This window comes from Miniopterus schreibersii (genome assembly GCF_964146895.1).
Source record: "Miniopterus schreibersii genome assembly, chromosome: 2".
In the NCBI taxonomy this organism is placed as follows: Eukaryota; Metazoa; Chordata; class Mammalia; order Chiroptera; family Miniopteridae; genus Miniopterus; species Miniopterus schreibersii.
The window spans coordinates 23895046-23917245 of NC_138102.1; the positions used below are offsets into that span (position 1 = coordinate 23895046).

Consider the following 22200-nt stretch of genomic DNA (forward strand, 5'->3'; position numbering starts at 1 on the left):
TCATTGGATGTGCCCTTTTGTGCCCGGCTTTTTTCTTTTAGCATAATATTTTCAAGGTTGTGTTGTAGCATATATCAATATTTTGTTCTTTTTTATGGCTGTATAATATTCTGTTGTATGAATATACTGCATTTTGTTTATCCATTCAATTTGGGCTTTTCCCGCCCGCATTTATTTATTTTATTTATTTTTTTATTTTTTTAATCCTCACCCAAGGATATTTTTTCTATTGCTTTTCAGAGAAAGTAGAAAGGGGGGAGGGGGGAACACATCAATGTGAGAGAGACACATTGATTGGTTGTTTCCCGCACGGGCCCCAACCGGGGCCAGGGATCGAGCCTGCAACCCAGGTACAAGCCCTCGGCCAGAATGGAACCACAGGACCCTTTAGTCCGAGGGCCGACGCTCTAACCACTGAGCCAAACCGGCTTGGGCTGCCCACATTTATTCTTCAGAAATACTTAGTGTTGCCATTTTTACTGAAAAGTCCATGTTTTTACTTTATTTAAGTCTATGTTTTTAAATATTTAAACTTAAAAACTTGTCTTTTGAGTGATAAGAATAAGTAATATTTGATTCTTGTGCCTGGGCCTGCAGAGAAAATGAGCATCAGAATTGAGACCAGCAATTTTAAATGAAGGCATCATCTTGGAGTGGAAAACAAAGTTCCAGACCGTAAAGCTTTGATGTATAAGAAAATATTCCTTTTACATATATGTTTTCATGTTCATTTTTATAATTCTGTAGTGGCTGGGTGTTATGTGTGTTGTGTAAGTATATTATGTAGAATGTCTTTTTTGCCTCATAGTTATAATCATTCCAATCTTAATTTCAGTTGATGAGTAAAGAATCTCCTGTCTCTGCTGGAAATGATGCCTATGTTGACCTTGATCGCCAGGTACCTAATTTTGCATTGTTTTTATCCATGCAAAGATTGAAAAGGATCGTTTAAATGTTAATGAAAAGGATGATTCAGTTGAAATTGCTTATGGAATATATTGGTAAAATTCTTTGTTTTACCAAAAATTTAAGAACTTAAGCCACTTTACTTACGGATATTACACATTTGTAATTAAATTTGTATTTTGTAAATAAAGTATTGTTGCATAGCCCACATAAATAAGTTAACTTCTTTAAGTTTTTGTAATTTGTGTTTTCTAGTTCAGGTTTTTCTTTTTCTATTAGTGATATCTTTCTGTTTACCACATTTAACACAATAGATGCTTCTCTGGAAAATTGCATGCATTTTCCATTGGTATAAATAATCTTATGATTTACTTATGATAAAAAGATAGTTTAAATTTTATTTCACATTATTCTTCAATTGAAGATGTCTCTTCAACACTTCATAGTAAATGCACTAAAGAACTTAGTAATGTATTTTTATGACTTTAATGGAAAAGTTAATTTATAATTTTAATTATTGTTTTTAATAAAATGCGGTTAGTTACATTGTCAGTTTCTGTGTTCCAGCTATTCTGGAACATCTGTTGCAAAGCATGAACAGAAATCTTTGTGGCCTTTGTCTTCTTTCATTTCTTCCCCATAGTTTCTAAATGCTTTGCAGGAAAATCTTTGGATATGCTATAATTTTAACCCAAGTTGTAATTTGTCTTTCCCTTACTTTATGGTATGTTTGGTTTTAAAGTTGTTACTCTGAATGCATTTTTTTGTATTTATATTACACAGAGGTTTGGTCACATGAAATGAGAAGCCAATATAATTTTATTTTAATCCACTTTTTCTTCTTAAAAATTAAGTGATTAATTAGTTGTAATTAATTTGTTCATACTGTGCTAACTTAGAGTTTATATAATAATGGGACACAACTTGGGAATGTTTGCTTTGTGTTGAGGATCACAATAATAAAAATATTTTATTTTAAAACTGATATACAAATTAACATAAAGGTTTAATATGACTAAAGCACTTATATTGAAATACACTAGTTATATATTTTAACACTTGAAAACCACGTCCTCTAGCACGTACATATTTTACTAAGGTAAAATTTCTCAGTCATTGCAGTCAACCAAGTAGCCCAGATAGAAGATGTGTAAGAAAACTTGATATGCAGAAAGAACCAAATTCAAAGTACAGAAAGGACAAGATTTAGGACTAAAAGATATTCAAAGTTAGAAGCTCCTTCTTTTGACTCTTGCACAGAGGGTTTTTGATTTCTTCCTGTCCTGCAGAAAGAAAAGAGGGATAATGTTTAATTCCATATTGTACAAATATAATTATTAATTGTTGCCATTTAATATTGAAATGCTTATTGCATCTCTTTGCTTCTAACCAGTTGAAGAAAACTACAGAGGAGCTAAATGAAGCTTTGTCAGCCAAGGAAGAAATTGCTCAACGATGCCATGAGTTGGATATGCAGGTAAGAGGCCTGTCCTGTGTACCACCTGTTTGAAATATACCGCTGTAAATACCACAAAACATACTATGTCCTGCCCTGCAGTACAGTTTGTCTGTAGTGCAACCCTAGTTAAAGAAAAGAAAAGGAAAACAGATTTCTGATTAAAGATAGACTGAACAAGTATATTAATTTCCTTTCCTGAATATTTAACCACCAGCTTGGTTATAGCTAGCAACCAAATACCACCAGTCTTCACCAATCTCTGAAAGCCAGATAGGCAGTTGGAAAAGTCCTGAATGGCTAAAATGAGTAAAGAATGTAGTGGCCAAGAACAACTCGGGGGGAGAAAGGAAGGAGCTGCTGTAGCAGAACCCCAGGGAGAACACAGGTCGGAGGGAAGTCTGGGTGAGGTTTCAACTAGAGGTTTTATATAGAAGAGTTAAGCCCCATCAAACCTTGTCACCCACTGCATATAGAATGACCTTTACCCAGCTTCCCAGTCAGAGGGTTTTTTCTAAAGAAATTGGAAGTATAGGGAGGTTAGACAGAGTATTAGTATTGCAGGGTGAGGGCCTTTTCATTTTTTTTCTCCAGAGTTCTATAACTTACATAAAGGCCAACTTCTTATAGATAAAGTCCTAAAATGAAGCCTATGTTCATATATAGCTTCTAGATACCCTTGCTGTTGACTAATTCTAAATATGTGAGAGAAATCTGCATAACAAAAAATAAAAGGATCTAGATAAAGAGGAAAGTAATCATAGAGGAAGTGGAGAATTTGAGGTAGTTGAAGAGATTTTTCCCTTTTAATCTATTTAATGCTGCCTGTAAAATTAGTGATATGTTATCTGTAAAAGAAGGACAAGATACTATTTTAAAAAGGAAAAAAAAGAGATCAAGAAACATGTAGCCCCCCCCCCCCCCCGGGTGTGGCTCAGCGGTTGAGCATTGACCTAGGATCCAGGAGATCAGGGTTCGATTTCCGGTCAGGGCACATGCCCGGGTTGTGGGCTCTATCAATGACTCTCTTATCATTGATGTTTCTATCTCTCTCTTTGCCTCTCCTTTCCTCTCTCTGAAATCAATAAAGATATATTTAAAAAAAAGAAAGAAAAGGAAACATGTAAGTAAATTTCAAATAGAATTGCCAAAATAAAAATTCAATAGAATAAAGATAAAGGTTGAAATTTCTCACAAATAAAATTTGTCTGGGATCACCTCAAAATCAGGGAGGTGCAGGGGGGTGTCGAGGTATGGATTAAACATAATTGACCATGTTGTGTGTATTTTAAAATATGTTTTTAGTAATTTCAGAGAGAGGAAGGGAGAGGAAGAAAGAGAGAGAAACATCAATGGTGAAAGAGAATCATCCATCAGTTGCCTCATACATGCCCCCTACTGGGAATCGAGCCCCTAACCCTGGCATGTGCCCCGATCAGGAATTGAACCATGACCTCCTGGTTCATGGGTCAGCACTCAACCACTGAGTCAGATTGGCCAGGTTAATTGACCATGTTTTGACACTTGTTAAAGCTAGGTAATGGGTACACAGTACATAATATTTTATACTAGAAGCATTTTACTTTGAAAGGCATAGGAGTTGGTCATTGCTTTGGATGTATATAGGAAGTAGTGTAAACAAAGTACACACAGGTTATATAGTAAATAATATTTAGTCATAACGTAAGTGCTATTGCCTTTTAAATTTTAGAATTTAACTCTGCATAAATGTCAAGAGTTATAATAAAAAGAGTTAATTTTATAAGCAAAGTATAAATACTATCTTTGATAATATAAAATTAAAGTTATACACAGATTGGCAAACTACAGCTTGCTATCTTTTTATTATTATTGATTTGAGAGAGAGAGAGAGAGAGAGAGAGAAACATCAACTTGTTGTTCCACTTGTTCATGCACTCATTGGTTGATTATTGTATGTGCCTTGACTGGGGATTGAACCTGCAACCTTGGAGTATCAGGACAACACTAACCAATTGAGCAACCTGGCCAGGGCCTTTCCATCTGTTTTTATAAGTAAAGTTTTATTGTAGCACAGCCACACTCATTCATTGATATGTTGTCGGTGGCCATTGTCATGTTACAGTAACAGAGTTGAGTACCTGCCACAGAGAACTATGGTCCTCAAAGTCTAAAATATTCACTATTTGATATTTTACAAAAATGTTTGTGAATCCCTGGTGTTACCAGAACCACAGTGTTTTTCCTTGAACCCACCTGCCTGCTTGCACTGGCCCAAAGAAATACATGAACAGAAGTTTGCAGTATAGAAAGAAAAAATAGTTTAATATTTAATTGGCTAATATGGAGACAGGGAGCTTATGCTCTAAAAATCCAACTCCCCTATAGCATGTATATTACAAATTATATAGGGCAAAATCACAGATACTGCGGTTTAGAGTTTTTGCTTGGAAATGATTGGTCAGAGGTGAGGTAAGGGTAATTATTTCTTCAGGCCTTAAGGACAGTGCTGAGGTCTTTTCTAGCTCCCTCCGTCTAGTCTCATGGGAAAGTAGCCAGGAGGTCATTCTACCTTAGGGCTCAGGAGCTGAAACATAACTTAGGTCAAGATATTATCTTTAGCCTACCAGAAGTCCAGACCGTGTGACTATTAGTTAGGTCCAGGCTGTTGTCTTCTGCTATGTCAGGGGTTGCTGATTATCAAGGGAAAGGCTAGGTCTCTGAGGGATATATATATTTGGGGGGAGGGAGAGGGCTATGATTTCTAAAACTAGGATTTAAAACTAAATTTAATCAAAGTCAAAAGGAACCCTTAGTTTACTGGTATAGACAGATTTCAAAGTGAATGGCAGGGTTGCAGAGAAGTTGTGAGAAGAAAAAGGGTAGCCCTATAACACACTTAGCTCTGCAGAAAACAGTAGAACACAGTCACAGTGTGACCTCCAATGTAAACTTTATTGATTTTCAACATTTAAGATTGATTTGTAGAGAAATGTTATTATAAAATAAAGGTACAGATGATAGAGATTGAGAATTAGAATCGTCCAGAAGCGTTGAGGGAAGGGGAGGGCCACTAATGTTCTTATCTTTCCAAGAAGAGAGTCATTACATGGCTGGCTGCTGCTTGTCATTCAATCTCAACTCAAAATCACCTGATTTATTTGTCATAAAATATTTATTGGGCACTTAGACGTGCCAAGTACTAAATTAAGCCTCCTTGAGAAGTCCTTCTGTGGTCAGCCAATCTAAGTAATCATCCAGACTCTCATGTCATTCTTACATTACCCCTCTGCATAGCACTTTTTCACTCTCGTTTTTGCATTTATTTATTGGTTTACTTAATATATTTTGTTTGTATATTTACTGTGATTTGTTTTGAATATATAACCATTCTGTGGAATAAGAACTTTCTCTGCTTTATTCATCACAGTATGACTTGCACCTAGAAAATTGCAACCGTGCCTAGCATGTAGTAGCCACACAATGAGTATTTGAGTGAGTGAATGAATGGTGGATAATTGAGTGAAATGAGGCAGTGAGTAGTTGTTTAAAATTGCAGAAGTGACCAGTGAAGGAAGTGAGAATAGTGATGGGACTATATTTGTGGAGAGATGACACAAATTGCTATAATTTAACTTGTTGGAGAGTCACTAGATACTGTCTAAGGTTGATAAATCAAGAAATAGTGATGTATAACATATTATTAAGAGATGTAAAGTACTGAAAGCAATAGAATTTAGAACAGTTAAAACTAGTTATCTCTTAGGATTGGGAAATCTTAACAGGAAACTGTAGCTTTTCATATAAGCCTCTTTGTCTTGTTTGATTTTTTGCTTAAATCATGTGTATGTATTATTTTTAATTAGTCTCCTTTTTCTGTGTTTGTGAAAAGGACTTCTGCCAAAAATATTGAATTAAAATATTTTAGCAGCATATGCTAGTTTGATAAGTCTAGTATTAAAGTTTTGCATTGCTCACTTAGTCTTCTTATAAACTGACCATATATCAGATTATAAAGCAGTTCTTAATAAAATTTCAAAAAATCTGTGTATTTAGATTACGCTCTGTGACCAAGATGCAATTAAAGTCAGAAATTAGTAGCAAAGAAAAGAGTTTTTAAAAATTTAAGTTTTTAAGCCTTAAATGTTTCTTTAAAAAAGAAGAATGAGCCTGGCCGGGCATGGCTCAGCGGTTGAGCGTTGACCTAGGATCCAGGCGATCAGGGTTCGATTCCCCGTCAGGGCAAATGCCTGGGTTGCGGGCTCGATCCCCAGTTGGGGGCCTGCAGGATCAATGACTCTCTCATCATTGATGTTTCTATCTCTCTCTCTCCCTCTCTTTCCTCTCTCTGAAATCAATAAAGATATATTTTTAAAAATAAAAAATAAAAATAAAAAAGAATGAAAGAGCAGAAATGAATGAAATAGACCAGTTACGTAGAATCCAGCCATAGCTCTATTCTGAGAAAAGACTCATGCATTTATGGAAATCTGATAAATTATAGAGCTGGCATTTCAGATTCATTCATTTATTCAATAGACATATGAGCACCTACTATGTACCACTGTTCTAGTTGCTGTAGATACAGTGAAGATGGGGGTAGGGGGAATAGACAAATAGGTAAAATATTCCTGCCCCCAAGGTGTTTACATTCTAGTAGGAAAGACAGACAGTAAACAAAAGAAGAATATAGTCTTAAGTGGTGATAAGTATTCTAGAGAAAAATAAAGCAGAAAGGGTAGAATAAGGAGTCCAGGGTAGGAGGAGTTAGTGGTTTTAAGCTGAGTTGTCAATACAGGTGCACCAGAGAGGGTGATGTGTCAGTAAAGTCCTAACGAGGTCATAGGAGCAAGCCTCCCAGATTCCCCGGAAGAGCATTACAGGCTGAGCACAGGCCTGAGGTGCGAGTGTGGCTGGTTTACTCGGGATCAGTAGGAAGGTGAGGGTGGCAGGAGTGGAACTGAGTGTGGAAAGAGAAAATCAGTCTGGAGATGCCTTGTAAGCTTTTGTAAGGACTTTGACTGAGTAAATGGGAAGCCGTTGGAGAATTTTAAGCAAAGTCCTGTGAACTGAGTTTGTTTTAATGGAGTGTGCTTGTTTTGCTGTGTGGAGAATAGACTGTAGGGAAGAGAGGGCCAAATCAAGGAGACTAATTAAATGGTCATTGCATTAATCCAGACAAAAAATTATGTCGGCTTAGGTCATCAGAATTTAGGGCTGGTGAGAAGTGGTCAAAATATGTTTGAAGGTAGAGCCGATGATATTTGCTGACAGATTGGATGTGGTGTGATGGAAAGATGTTAAGGCTTATGACTGAGCAACTAGAAGGACAGAGTTACACTTTACTGAGATGGGAAAGACTGGAAGGAGGGGTGGGGGGCAGTAATTAAGAGTTCAGCTTGGACAATTTAAATTTGAGATGCCTATTAGACATCTAAGTAGAAATGATATCCAGGTCAGGGTTCCAGGCTAGAAATAGAAATGTGCGAGTTGCCAGTGAATGAGTGGTGCTTACAGCCATGAAACTGGAAGCCATCACTCTATTTAGAAAAGCAAAGCTGTGGGCTACTCTAATGGCAGGGAAATGAAGAGGAATTGACTAAGGAGAAAGAGAAGGTACCAGGGAGTTGATACAGAAACCAGGAGTGTAAGGTGTCCTAGAAACCAAGTGAAGAAAATACTTCAAAGAGGAGTGTGTGATCGGTTGTGTCTTGGTGGATCATAGTGACATGGAAGTCAGTAGTGATCCTGATGAGCAGTTTTGGTGGAATGGTAGGGCCAATAGTACAGCTGGAACAAGTTCAGAAGGAAACGGGTGATGGAAAGGGAGAATTAGGAAAGGTAGGCCACTTTTGTTTTTACAGCTGTACTGAGATGTAATTGACATATAGTAAACTACTCATATTAAAATGTATTTATGCCAGGCAAAATAAGCCAGTCAGAGAAAGATAAGTGTCACATGATCTCACTTATATGTGGAATCTAATGAACAAAATAAACTGATGAACAAAATAGATCCAGAGACATAGAAGCCTGGAACAGACTGACGAATCTCAGAGGGAAGGTGGGGGTGGGGTGGGGGGTGGAAAGAGATTAACCAAAGAACTTATATGCATGTATGCATACCCATGGACACAGACAATAGTGCAGTGAAGGCTTTGTGGGGGAGGGAGTTGTGGGGTGGAGGGGGTCAATGGGGAAAAGGGGGGACATCTGTAATACTTTCAACAATAAAGATAAAATTTTGAAAAATAAAATGGGGGAAAAAATGTACAAGTTTGATGCATGTTGACATATGTATGAACATGTGAAATCACCACAATCAATATAATGAACCCATCACTCCCCAGAGTTCCTCATGACTCTTCGTAATCCCCTCCAGTCCCCAACTCTGCTTTCTGTTACTATAAATTAGCTTGTATCTTCGAGAATTGTATATAAAAGGAATAATACAGCGTGTACTGCTTTTTTTTGGTCTGACTTCTTTCATTATTTTGAGATTTATTCATGTTGTGAGTATCAATAGTTAATTCTTTGTTACTGCAAAATAATATTGTTGTATGGATATATATTATTTATCCATTCATTTGCTTATGAATATTTGTGTTGTTTCCAGTTTTTCTTTATTACACAAGAAGCTGCTATAAACATTTTGTATAAGTCTTTGGTTGGACACATGGTTTTATTTCTCTTAAGTAAATACCTAGGAGTAGAGTGTCTGGGTCATGTGGTAGTTGCATGTTTAAATTTTTTTTTAGGAAAATGCAAAACCATTTTCAAAAGCCCTTAAAACAAATAAGGGTTCCATTTGTACACTTGGTACAGCCAGTCTTTTTAATTTTAACCATTTTAGTCGGAGTATATTGGTATAACATTGTGGTTTTAATTTGCATTTCCTGATGACTAATCATGATTATCTTTTTGTGTGCTTAGTTGCCATCTATATATCTTTTTACTGTCTTTTCAGATATAAAATAATGAATTCTTGCTTATTCTTACATATTACTGTGCCTGTACAATATTCTAAAATAATGTAAATGTTTTAAGTGGAGATTGATTGTACTTTTTAAAAACAGAGGGAAGGTGGGGGTGGGGTGGGGGGTGGAAAGAGGTTAATTTATAATGGTAATTTACAGTGATTATGCCAACTCCAGTGTAACTGGAAGAAATAACTGCTGTCTTCCTATATTCTAACAGGTTGCAGCATTGCAAGAGGAGAAAAGCAGTCTGTTGGCAGAGAATCAGGTATTAATGGAAAGACTTAATCAATCTGATTCTATAGAAGATCCTAACAGTCCAGCAGGAAGAAGGCATCTGCAGCTTCAGACTCAGTTAGAACAGCTCCAAGAGGAAACATTCAGGTAAAAGATTACCCACTAAAGTCTGATTTTTAAAAATTTTGTAGCTATCTCTTAAAGATAAGAATACAGTGTTAGGACTTTTGGGAAGCTGCAGACCAAGGACACTATGTAGAAAACAACTTCCCAAAAATGTTCCCACCTGACATGAAATAACTTCATATCTAAGAAAAATTCTGTGAAAGCTATGCCTTCAATATTACTTGAAGACAGAATGCCCCAGTGGAAATATAACCATGAATGAAAGGAAGAAAACAAACACGAGCCCCGTCACACACACCTGTCCTGCCCCCATTCTGCCAGGCACTTTGAGGCAAGTAGAGGCAGACTGCAGAAAAAATTAGAGGAAGACGCAGCACTAGTGACGGGGCCTGTGGGTAAATTGGAACAATCACCAGGAAGATTAAATTCACTCAAAATCTGAAACCGTTTTTAAAACAAAAGGGGAGATTAGACCACAAACTGCAGGGAACAGATTTCAAAGTAAGAGCATCTTCTTAATGGGCCTGATGCCATAAAAAGATACTGGCACTGCCCGGCCGGGCGTGGCTCAGCGGTTGAGCATTGACCTAGGATCCAGGAGATTGGGGTTCGATTCCCGGTCAGGGCACATGCCCGGGTTGCAGGCTAGGCAGCCAATCAGTGACTCTCTTATCATTGATGTTTCTGTCTCTCTCTCCCCCTCCTTTCCTCTCTCTGAAATCAATAAAGATACAATTAAAAAAAAAAAAAAAGATACTGGCACTGAATTTAAAGAGATTGGTGCCCTTTTCAGGCACTCAGTTTAAAGAGACACGACACAACTGCCAATTGCATGATTTCTAAAGTCTGTCTTTAGAAATCTTAAGACTTATTTAAAGAATAAACTGATTTAAAGGGACAGTCTTCTAAACACATATGCTGGGAGAGAAAAAGGCCAAAAGGAAGAAGGCCGGGACCGACAGCAGATGGGCAGTGAAAGAGAAAAGGAGGAAAGGAAAAACTTGGTGTCCTGCAAGACAGACAGAAGCGCAAAATCGAAGGGCTTAGCAGTATGATAAAAATATTGTGTTATAATTTACTGTAAAATATGTTATGACCTGTTTCTTACCTAGCCGTAGATTTCCAGTGTTAAAGTAGAGAAATTAAATCTCAATTAAATTTTTACTTTATCGACTAACTTAGTATGGTGACATATCCTTTATTATTCCTCAGTGAAATATTTCTGGATTTTTCCTTTTTTTCTTTTTGCCTTAACAGGAAAAAATTGAAAACTTTAGTCTCAAAAACTGTAGAAACAATCCATCCCCTATGGCCTACATCAGCAGCTCAGTGTGGTCTGAGGACCCCCACAGGTTCACTGAGACCCTCTCAGAGAATCTTAGAGCTCTCTCTTTTCCAGCTACATGTCTGTGGAAGGTTGGATTTCCTTCGTATACTTCAGCCTAAAAACCATAACAACAGATGAATGCAGAAGCAGATATGACAACCCAGCTGTCTTTTATTAAACTAGATTATTTGAATTACAAAAGTGTAAAGGATTGCCACTTTTCTCACTGAATTTTTTATTTTAGAAAATATAGTTGTTTTAAATAAACTATGTTGTCTGTGTTAGCATAGTGGGTTTGTTATATATTGATAGATAAAACCTATATAAACAAAAGTTCTTTTGAATCTCAGTAATTTTAACACTGGGAAGGGATTCTAAGACCAAAAACTTTGAGAACCCTTCATTTGCATCTTGACTTTCTAAGAATTGGCAGATAGTAAAATCTAAATATGACTTTTACCTTTTTGTTTCTAAATTGTGGCTAATTTTTTAAAATTATAGTTGATATACAATATTATATTAGTTTCAGGTGTGCAACATAGTGATTCAACATTTATGTCCCTTGCAAAGTGATCACCACAGTAAGTCTAGTAACCATCAGTTATCGTATGTAGTAATTAACGATATTATTGACTATTCCCTGTACTGTACCTTACATCCCTATGGCTTATTTTATAACTGGAAGTTTATACTTCTCATTCCCCTCCCCTTTTCAGCCCATTCCCCCACCTCCTCCCTCTGGCAACCGTTAGTTTGTCCTCTCTATGGGTTTATTCCTATTTCGTTTTGTTTGTTTGTTTGCTTGCTTTTTTCAGATTCCATAAATAGGCTAAATCACACAGTACTTGTCTTCCTCTGTCCAACTTATTTCACTTGCCATAGTACTCTAGGTCCACTTATGTCGCAAATGGCAGCATTTCATTCCTTTTATGGCTAAGTAATATTCCACTGTACATATATATCATCTTTATCTGTTCATCTTTCAAAAGACACCTAGATTGCTTCCATATCTTGGTTGTTGTGAACAACGCTGCAGTGAATATAGGGGTGCAGTGAACATAAATAATTTCAAATTACTGTTTTCATTTTCTTTGGGTAAGTACCTAGGAATGGAATTGCTGGGTCATATGGTAGTACTAGTTTTTTTAAATTTTTTGAGGAACCCTCACACTGTTTTCCATAGTGGCTACACTAGTTTACAATACCACCAGCAGTGCATGAGAGTTCCTTTTTCTCCACACTTGTTCTATGTTTTTGGTTGTTTTGTGTTTTTATAGTAGCCATTCTGACAGATGTGAGGTGGTATCTCATTGTGGTTTTGATTTGCATTTCCCTGATAATTAGTGATTTTGAGTATCTTTTCATGTGTCTGTTGGCCATCTGTATGTCTTTGGAGAAATGTCTATTGAGGTTCTCTGCCCATTTTTTAATTGGATTTTCTTTTATGTTGAGTTATAATGAGTTGTTTATATATTTTGGGTATTAACCCCTTATCAGATATGTCATTTACAGATATCTTCTTCCATTTTCACTAGGTTGCCTTTTCATCTTGTGGATATTTTCCTTCACTGTTAAAAAGTGTTTTAGCTTATGTAGTCTCATTTGTTGCCTTTGTCCAAGGAAACATATCCAAAAAATATTGCTAAGACCAATGTCAAAGAGTTTACTGCATGTTTTCTTCTAGGAGTTTTATGGTTTTAGGTCTTACATTTAAGTCTTCATCCATTTTGAGCTTATTTTTGTATATAGTGTGAGAGAGCGGTATAGGTTTTTGCATGTATCTATTTTCCCAGCATCTATTAAAGAGAATGTCTTTTCCCCATTATATATTCTTGCCTTCTTCGTCATAGATTAATTGATCATATAAGCACGGGTTTATTTCTGGAGACTCTGTTCTGTTCCATTGATCTATGTGTCTGTTTTTTGTGTGCCATTGCCATACTGTTTTGATTACTATAGCTTTGTAGGATAGTTTGAAATCAGGGATTGTGGTTCCTCCAATTTTTCCCCCCTCAAGATTTCTTTGGCTATTCAGAGTCTTTTGTGGTTCCATATAAATTTTAGGGTTATTTGTTTCAGTTCTGAGAAAAATGCCATTGGTATTTTGGTAGGGATTGCATTGAATGTGTAGATTGCTCTGGGTAGTAGGAACATTTTAACGATAATAATTCTTCTGATGCATGAACACTTTATCCTTCCATTTATTTGTGTCTTCAATTTCTTTCATTGGTTTTCATCTTGTAGTTTTCACAGTACAGGTTCTTTACAACCTTGGTAAATTTATTCCTAGGTGTTTTTTGATGCAATTTGTAAATGGGATTTTTTTTTTTTTTAATTTCTCTTTTAGATAGTTCATTATTGGTGCATAGAAATGCAACAGATTTCAGAATATTAATTATGTATCCTGCAACTTTACTGAATTCATTTATTAGTTCTAATAGTTTTTTGGTGGAATCTTTAGGGTTTTCTATATATATAATGTCATCTGCAAATAGTGACAATTTTATTTCTTCCTTTCCAATTTGTATACCTTTATTTCTTTTTCTTGTCTGCTGTGGCTTGGACTTCAATATTATGTTAAATAAGAGTTGTGAGAGTGGGCATCCTTGTTTTGTTCCTGATCTTAGAGAAAAAGCTTTCCGTTTTTCACTGCTGAGTATGATGTTAGCTGTGGGGTTGTTATATATGGCCTTTATTATGTTGAGGTATGTTCATTCTATACCCACTCTATTGAGATTTTATTATAAATGGAAGTTGAATTTTGTCAAATGTTTTTTCTGCATCTATTAATATGATCATATAATTTTTATCCTTCATTTTGTTCATGTGGTGTATTACCTTGATTGGTTTGTGGATATTGAACCATCCTTGCATCCCTGTAATAAATCCCACTTGATCATGCTGTATGATCTTTTTGATGTATTGCTGAATTTGGTTTGTTAATATTTTGTTGAAGATTTTTGCATCAATGTTCATCAGGGATACTGGCCTGTAATTTTCTTTTTTTCTTTCCTTTTTTTTTTTTTTTTTTTTAGTGGCGTCTTCGTCTCATTTTGGTACACTACTGGCCTTATAGAATGACTTAGGGAGCTTTCCCTCCTTTTCAAATTTTTTGGAGTAGTTTGAGAAGGATAGGTATTGATTCTTCTTTGAATGCTTGGTAGAATTCACCTGTGAGGCCATCTTATCGTGGACTTTTATTTGTTGGGAGCTTTTTGATTACTGATTCAATTTCATTTCCAGTAATTGGTCTGTTTGGGTTTTATGTTTCTTTCTGGTTCAGTCTCGGAAGATTAGATGTTTCTTGGAATTTATCCATTTCTTCTGTGTTGTCAAATTTGTTGGTACATAATTTTTCATAGTATTCTCTTATAATCCTTTGTATTTCTGGGATGTTGGTTGTCATTTCTATTTCATTTATGATTTTATTTATTTGGGCCCTCTCTTTCTTGACAAGTCTGGTTATAGGTTTATCAGTTATCTTTTCAAGGAACCAGCTATTAGTTTTGTTGATCTTTTCTATAGTTTGTTGTGTTTTTTTGAAGTCTTTTTTTATATACTTTTGCTCTGTTCTTTATTTTTTCCTTCCTTCTAATAACTTTGGGCTTAGTTTGTTCTTTTTATAGTTCTTTTAGGTGTAAGGTTAGATGGTTTATTTGAGAATTTTCTTGTTTCTTAAGAAAGGCCTGTGTCATTATTAATTTTTTTCTCAGAAATGCTTTTGCCGTGTCCCAAAGATTTTGAATTGTTGTGTTTCAATTTTTATTTTTCTCAAGATATTTTTTTATTTTTTCTTTGATTTTGTTGAATAACCCATTGAATGTTTAGTGGCATGTTGTGTAGCCTCCATATGTTTGTGTTTTTTCCAGTTTCCCTCTTTTAATTGATTTCTAGTTTCATACCATTATAATCAAAGAAGGTGTTGGATATGGTTTCAGTCTTGTTAAACTTACTGAGACTAGTTTTGTGGCCTAACATGTGAGTCTCTTGGAACATGGTCCGTGTGCACCTGAAAAAAAAGTATATTCTGCTGTTTATTAAGTCTTTCTGGTCCAAGGTGTCATTTAAGGCCACTGTTTCCTTGTTAATTTTCTGTATGGGTCACCTATCCATTGATGTGAGATGTTAAAGTCTGCTACTATTGATTTCTCCCTTTATGTCCATTAATAATTACTTTACATGTTTAGGTGCTCCTACATTGGGTGCATAGGTGTTAAGAAGTTATATCCTCTTGTTGCCTTGATCCCTTTATCATTATGCAGTGCCTTTTGTCTATTATTACAGTCTTTGTTTTAAAGTCTACTTTATCTGATGTAAGTATTACTAACCCAACTTTCTTTTTGTTTCCATTTACATGAAATACTTTTTTCCATCCCTTCACTTTTAGTCTCTGGGTGTCTTTCGATCAGGAGTGAGTCTCTTGTTGGTAGACTATCCACAGATCTTGTTTCTGTTTTGTTTTGTTTTTATCTCTTTAGCCACTCTGCATCTTTTGATTGAAGCATTTAGTCCACTTACATTTAAAGTAATTATGAATGTATGTACTTATTGTCATTTTATTGTTTTCTGATTTTTTAATAGTTATTCTCTGTTCCTTTCTTCTTCTCTTGCTCTCTTTTCTTATGCATTGATGACTTTCTTTAGTGATTTATTTGGGTTCCTTTTTCTTTATTTTTTGTGTAAATCTATTATAGGGTTTTAGTTTGCAGTTACCCTAAGATTTATATATAATATATAATCTATGTTTATAGTAGTCTATTTGAAGTTGATGTTTGCTTAAGTTCAAACACATTTCAAAAGCACCACATTTTTTACTCACTCCCCCACATTTACGTTTTTCACATCATATTTTACATCTTGTACATGTGTGAGTTCCTTAGTTTGTTACTGCATTTACAGATGCTCTTACTACTTTTGTCTTTTAACTTTCATACTAGCTTGATAATTGATTGATTTACTATATTTACTAAATGTTTGCCTTTATTAGTGAGATTCTCTTTCCACATTTTCTTATTTTTAGTTTCGGCCTTTTCCTCTTTAAATTTCTTTAACATTTCTTGCAATGCTGGTTTAGAGGTGGTGAACTCCTTTAGCTTTTGCTTGTCTTGGAAACTCCTTATCTCTTCAATTCTCAATGATAACTTTGCTGGATATATTCTTGCCTATAGGTTTTTTTCTCTTCTATCACATTGAATGCATTGTGCCATTCCCTCTTGCCTGCAAAGTTTTTGTTAAAATATCAGCTCCTAGTCTCTTGGGGAATCCTTTGTATATAATTAGCTGCTTTTATCATGCTGCTTTTAAGATTCTCTTTATCTTGAACTCTGGCATTTCTATTATGATGTGTATTGGTATGAGCTGCTGTGAGTTTATCTTGTTTGAGACTCTCTGTGCTTCTTGGACTTGGATGTCTGTTTACTTAATGAGGTTGGTGAAATTTTCAGCTGTTATGTCTTCAGATAGGTTTTCTGTCCCTGTCTCTCTCTCTTCTCCTTCTGGGAACCTATGATTCAAATGTTGGTGTGCTTGATGTTGTCCCTTAAACTATCTTCATTTTTTAAAAATTCTTTTTGCTGTTCTTATTGGATGATTTCCATGACCTTGTCTTTCAGCTCCCTGACTTGTTCTTCTGTATCAGCTAATCTGATGTTGATTCCTTCTAGTGTATTTTATATTACTGTTTTCCTATTGAGTTCTGATTGTTCTTTTTTATATTTCCTATCTTTTTGTTGATATTCTAAGTTTCTCTGTTCTTCTCCGGAGTTCATTGAACATCCTTATAATCAGTGTTTTGAATTCTTTATCTTATTGGTTGCTTGTCTCTAGTTCATTTAGTTCTTTTTAGTTCTGGGGTTTTATCCTGTTCTTTCATTTGGAACATATTTCTATGTCTCCTCTTTTTGGCCATCTCTTTTTGTGTTTGTTTCTGTGAATTAGGCAAAACAGCAATCTCTCCTGGGCTGAAAGGAGTGGCCTTGTATAAGAGCTTCCCCTTTGTAGACTGTATGTGCTGGATGCCTTTGGCAGACCACCATGGAGCTGGAGTGGGCTGCTGAGCATTGCCGTGGCTGCCATGGTGGGCTAGCTGTAGCTGGAGCCAGCTAAGATTGAGGTCTTGGGTAGTCCTGGAGTCAAGCTGCACTGGGGCCACCTTGGCAGGCTGAGTGGAGCTACTACAGTTGTGGCAGGCATAGGCGGAAGGATGTTCTGGGGACAAGCCATACTGAGGCTTTCTTGCAAGCCAGTTGGAGCTGTAGTTAGAGAGGGCTCAAGCCAAGGGGAGTCCCAGGGGCAAGCCAAGGAGCTGTTATGGGCCTAGGGCCTGGTGCACTCTCTGATAGCCTTAGCAAACTGGCTAGAATACCTGGATCATGCCCCTGCGTGTGAGATTAAGGTGGAAGGGGAGCACAACAGTTGGCGCTTCCTGTACTTCCAACAACAGAAGAGAGTTTCCAAAGCTCCCCTTCTGTTGGCTAATGGTCTAGGGTTGTTAAATTTATTTTCTTCCATAATAGTCTAGGTGCCCTTTAAACCACTTGTTTTTTGCTGTGCCCCAAGGCAGAAGAATAGATGATCCCTCCCTTCTGCAGGTGGTGCATTGGGAGCGGGGTTCCCACCATACCATGTCTGAGTTTCTCCTACTCATTTCTGTGTGGTCTCTCTCTCTCATTTTGCTGTGCAGAAGCTGTTCAGTTGCTCTCAGTTCTTCTTCAGGGGGGCTTGCTCTGTAGGTGTAAATTCAATGTCTTTATGGGAGGGGGTGTGTTCAGTGTCTTTCTATGCTGTCATCTTGGACAGAAGTCTCTAAATTGTGGCCCGTTTTTAAAGTATGGTTTTGGGAAAGTGGTATGTAGAATTATCTTACGTGTTCATTATAAAGGAGATAGTTCCAGAATACATACTATGGTATTATGTTTTGAAGTACTTTAATAATCCAAATGTTTTATCAATATAGTATATTGATATATCTAGTACTTTTTATTATTTTTATAGTCAGATATAATATGAGGATGAATATTAAGTTATCTGACTTTTTCCTAGACATGTAAAAAATCCTGGCTTTGCCACTTATTAGAACTGTTTAGACGTGGGCATGCCTGTATTTCCTCCACTATAAGATTGTCTAATAGTATTATCTACCTTCTAGAATTTTAATTGAGTATTAAATGAGCTAAATTTTAGATGAGTTAATATATGTAAAGTACTGAAAATATTTCCTGGCATGTAGATGCTAAATAAGATTTAGCTGTTACTACTTTTCCAGAGAAAGAAATAAGAAAACGAAGTGAGATGAAAATATTGGAAAGTCAGAACATTTGTAGGGTTTATGTTTGTCTACCAAGAACATATAAGAGAGTCAACTGAAAAGTTCTTATAACCAATCACCATTTAATGGGGACAGGGTAACTATATGACATGTGCATCGGTCGTAAGCTTTTCTAGCAATAACTAGTTAGTATCATAAGGAAAAATTTTCATATACAAGCACCTAAAATAAATAAATAAACAAACAAATAAATAAATAAATAAATGTGCAGTAGTCCCACCTTATCCGCAGTTTCACTTTCTGTGGCTTCAGTTACCCATGGTCAACTGCAGTCCTAATATATTAAATGGAAAATTCCAGAAATAAGTAATTCATCATTTTAAAATTGCATACTGTTCTGAGTAGTACTACAAAATCTCATACCATCCCACCTGGGACATGAATCATCCCCTGTCCATTGTATCTACCTGTATACACTACCTGCCCATTAGTCGCTTAGTACCTATCTCAGTTATCAGATCAGCTTTCGCAATATCGTAGTACTTTTGTTTAGGTAACCCTATTTAACTTAATAATGGCCCCAAAGTGCAAGAGTAGTGATGCTGTCAATTTGGAAATGCCAAAGGAAAGCTGTAAAGTGCCTCCTTTAAGTGAAAAGGTGTGTATGCATAGGAAATAACATAGTATGTATAGGATTTGGTATTATCCACAGTTTCAGGCATCCACTGGGGGTCTTGGAATGTATCCACCATGGATAAGTGGAGACTACTGTAATATTAGGGACTTATGTGACAAAAACTTCTAACTAATACATTAAAAATATCTTAAAATATGGAGAGAGATAACATTGTGTTTTTATATTTTTTTCATTGAGCTTTGTAAGAATGTCATTTTCTGTTAAATTGTTATATAATTTGAACTTGATTCCAGTTTGAAATTTATGCTCATCTAGAAGTGTTAATGAGCAAGAGATTCCCAGAACATTTTACGAACAAAAACTGAACAAGGGAGTACTTACCATATTCATTGTTGAAGTATGTTACAAACCTGTACTAATTAAAATAGTTTGGTAACAGTGCTGCAAATTACAGACAAACCAGTGACACAAATGAAGATCCAAAAACCCAAGTGAACAGAGAAGTGCATAATATGGTGAAGGTGGTATTTTTCTAATCAATAGAGAAAGGTTAAATTATTTGTTAAATGGTTTGGGGACAGTTGGTAGATATTTTGGTAGGAAATCATATACCAAAATGAATTCCAGGGAAATTGGAAATTTTAATGTTAAAAATGAAACCATATAAATACTAACAGAATAATATATAGGATTAAAGGGACAAAAACCTTTCTAATCATATACTAAAAGTGGAAACTGTATAAGATCCATCAACTGAGTTACATAAAAACTAAGAATTTCTGTACATTAAGTACCTACATAAATAATATTAAAAGTAAATAATCAATGATAACTATTTGTGATATGAGAGACAAAGAATCTTATAAATTTAATTGAGGGATTTAAGTTAAGCAAAACAAATTAAGAAGTAAAAACAGTATTGTCCATATTTTGAGGAAAAAAGACCTGACTAGAAATCAGACTGGAAGATGTGCTCCAAAATTGTTGATTGTAGTTGTCTATTTAGATTAGTAGATGATTTTTATCTCTTTTGCTTTTCTGTATTTTATAAATTTTCAACAAAGTATATAAATTTCATAATTAAAAATAAAAATTTAAATAAATTATATATGCTGTATTTTGGAAAATATTACTTGATGTATAACTTTCTGAATAAAGGGATGATAATTAGTTTTTACCTTTTCACAAGCCTTGCTCGGAACATTGGAACCCATTTTTAGGATAATTAAAACTTAGAATTATAGTTCATGGTCACAAAAGTGGGAGACAAATTCAGAAAGAGTTTATTCTTATGCTTTTTATTTCTGTTTACTGTTCTAAGGAGAATTATTAGACAGTAAATAGTACTTTCTTGGTTTATTTTGTTTTGGTTACAGACTAGAAGCAGCCAAAGATGATTATCGAATACGCTGTGAAGAGTTAGAAAAGGAAATCTCTGAACTTCGGCAGCAGAATGATGAACTAACCACTTTGGCAGATGATGCTCAGTCTCTAAAAGATGAAATAGATGTTCTTAGGTAAACAATCTTCCCATCTTTGTACAATCTCAGACCTATCATCACCCAGAACAGTTCTACAACCAATGTTACAAACTCGAGGGTCTCTAAGCATAGTAGAGCTTTTAAGAGCCAGACCACCTGGATTTAGATCTCAGTGCTATCATTTATTTAACTTCTATGTAACCATTTTCTCATTTGTAAAATGGAAATAATACAATTACCTACCTCAGATTTATATGTGGAATTAGGTGAGTTTATATTTGTGAACACTTGGATCAGTATCTGGCAAATAAGTGCTATATAAATGTTTGTCAATATAAATTAATCTCTGACCATCACTTTATGCTTGTATAGCTCTGGAGCTTTTCTCTTACTACTCCTTTTCTTTACTTTTAAAGATTCCTGCAGTCACCTGATCTTCCTTTTTCTCAGCTACTGTCATACCCGACAAGGCTTCATTTCCTTGTTGGACCTTTTTACCTTCACTCAAACATTCTTTCACTCCTTGCCACCTCATTTTCCCACCTTTGCAGTTCCTGTATAACCTGTCCTCTGTTGGATCATTCCAACCATCTATATTTCACATTTCTGCTCTTTGAGTACTGAGAACAAGTAGGGAAATTCACATAATGATACAGTTTTGTCCTACTACAAGTTAATGAGCTTTACTCTTCACTAGGTTCTTACCACTGGTCCACCATTCTGCTGCTCGTCAGTAGATGGCTCTGTCTCCCATTTCTCTCATAAGTATGACGTGTTTTCATAACTCTTTTCACCTGCATGCCCATCCCACCCCACCTCACCCATGCCTTAGTCTCAGTAGATGACATCGTCTCCTGCTGCATAGAGGAAACAGACCATGAACTATGGGACTCCCTATGTCCTGTATCTCCTGAACCTCCTAACTTCCCTGCATTCCCACTAATCTCTTCTTTCTTTCTTCTAGAATACAGACTTATTATTCTTCCTCCTGTTCAGTGCTGATTTCTTCTTCAGTGCTCTGGGTCTCAATGCTTCTCGCTTACACAGGGATTATGTTGACATCAGTTATCGTTTCTCTTCACATTTGAATCTTCTTCAGCATATATTTATATTTAGGTCTCTCTCATCCTAGAAAAAGAGAGAGACTTATTACTCTCTGCTTCCCTACAGAATAAATTTAGATTATACAGGGTAAAATTTATGTTATCTTCTTAACTCCCTAAAATTTGCCCCCACCTGCCCCAACTACTCTACTGAAACAACTGTTCTAGTTGCCAAATCACTTGGACACTGCACAGTTTATTTTGCTTTTGTACTAGTGCATGTGTGTCTGCTGGCTATGCGTGCCCCCCCTCCTGCCACACACAGACTTGCTTTCCTTAAATTATAACACTTGTCATTATAATTTTTGCTGTAATTTGGTTGTATTTTTTAACCTGAGCAAAACAAATTAACCTGGAATCACCTTTGGTCCTATAATTTCGTTAGAATGTGTTATCTCACAGTCCCTCTTGGTTTAGCACTATCTAAAACAGCTTTATAACTGTGGATGTGTTTCTGATTTCCCATCTTATTCTAGACATTCTTCTGATAAAGTGTCTAAACTAGAAGGCCAAGTGGAATCATATAAAAAGAAGCTAGAAGATCTTGGTGACTTGAGGCGGCAGGTTAAACTCTTAGAAGAGAAGAACACTATGTATATGCAGAACACTGTCAGTCTAGAGGAAGAGTTAAGAAAAGCCAATGCAGCTCGAAGTCAACTTGAGACATATAAGAGACAGGTAAAAGAATTCTAACAAAGTTTCCT

At 35.8% G+C, this 22200-nt stretch overlaps 1 protein-coding gene across 1 annotated transcript in view; it reads left to right on the forward strand.

The window, feature by feature from the left end:
- Positions 1-22200, forward strand: part of HOOK3 (hook microtubule tethering protein 3) — a 75606-nt gene that overhangs the window by 22347 nt on the left and 31059 nt on the right. Inside the window, exons 7-11 of the mRNA XM_081127030.1 lie at positions 836-898; positions 2300-2383; positions 9539-9702; positions 20289-20429; positions 21973-22174. Of these exons, the coding sequence (XP_080983156.1) occupies positions 836-898; positions 2300-2383; positions 9539-9702; positions 20289-20429; positions 21973-22174 (654 nt within the window). The remainder of the gene's footprint in view (positions 1-835; positions 899-2299; positions 2384-9538; positions 9703-20288; positions 20430-21972; positions 22175-22200) is intronic.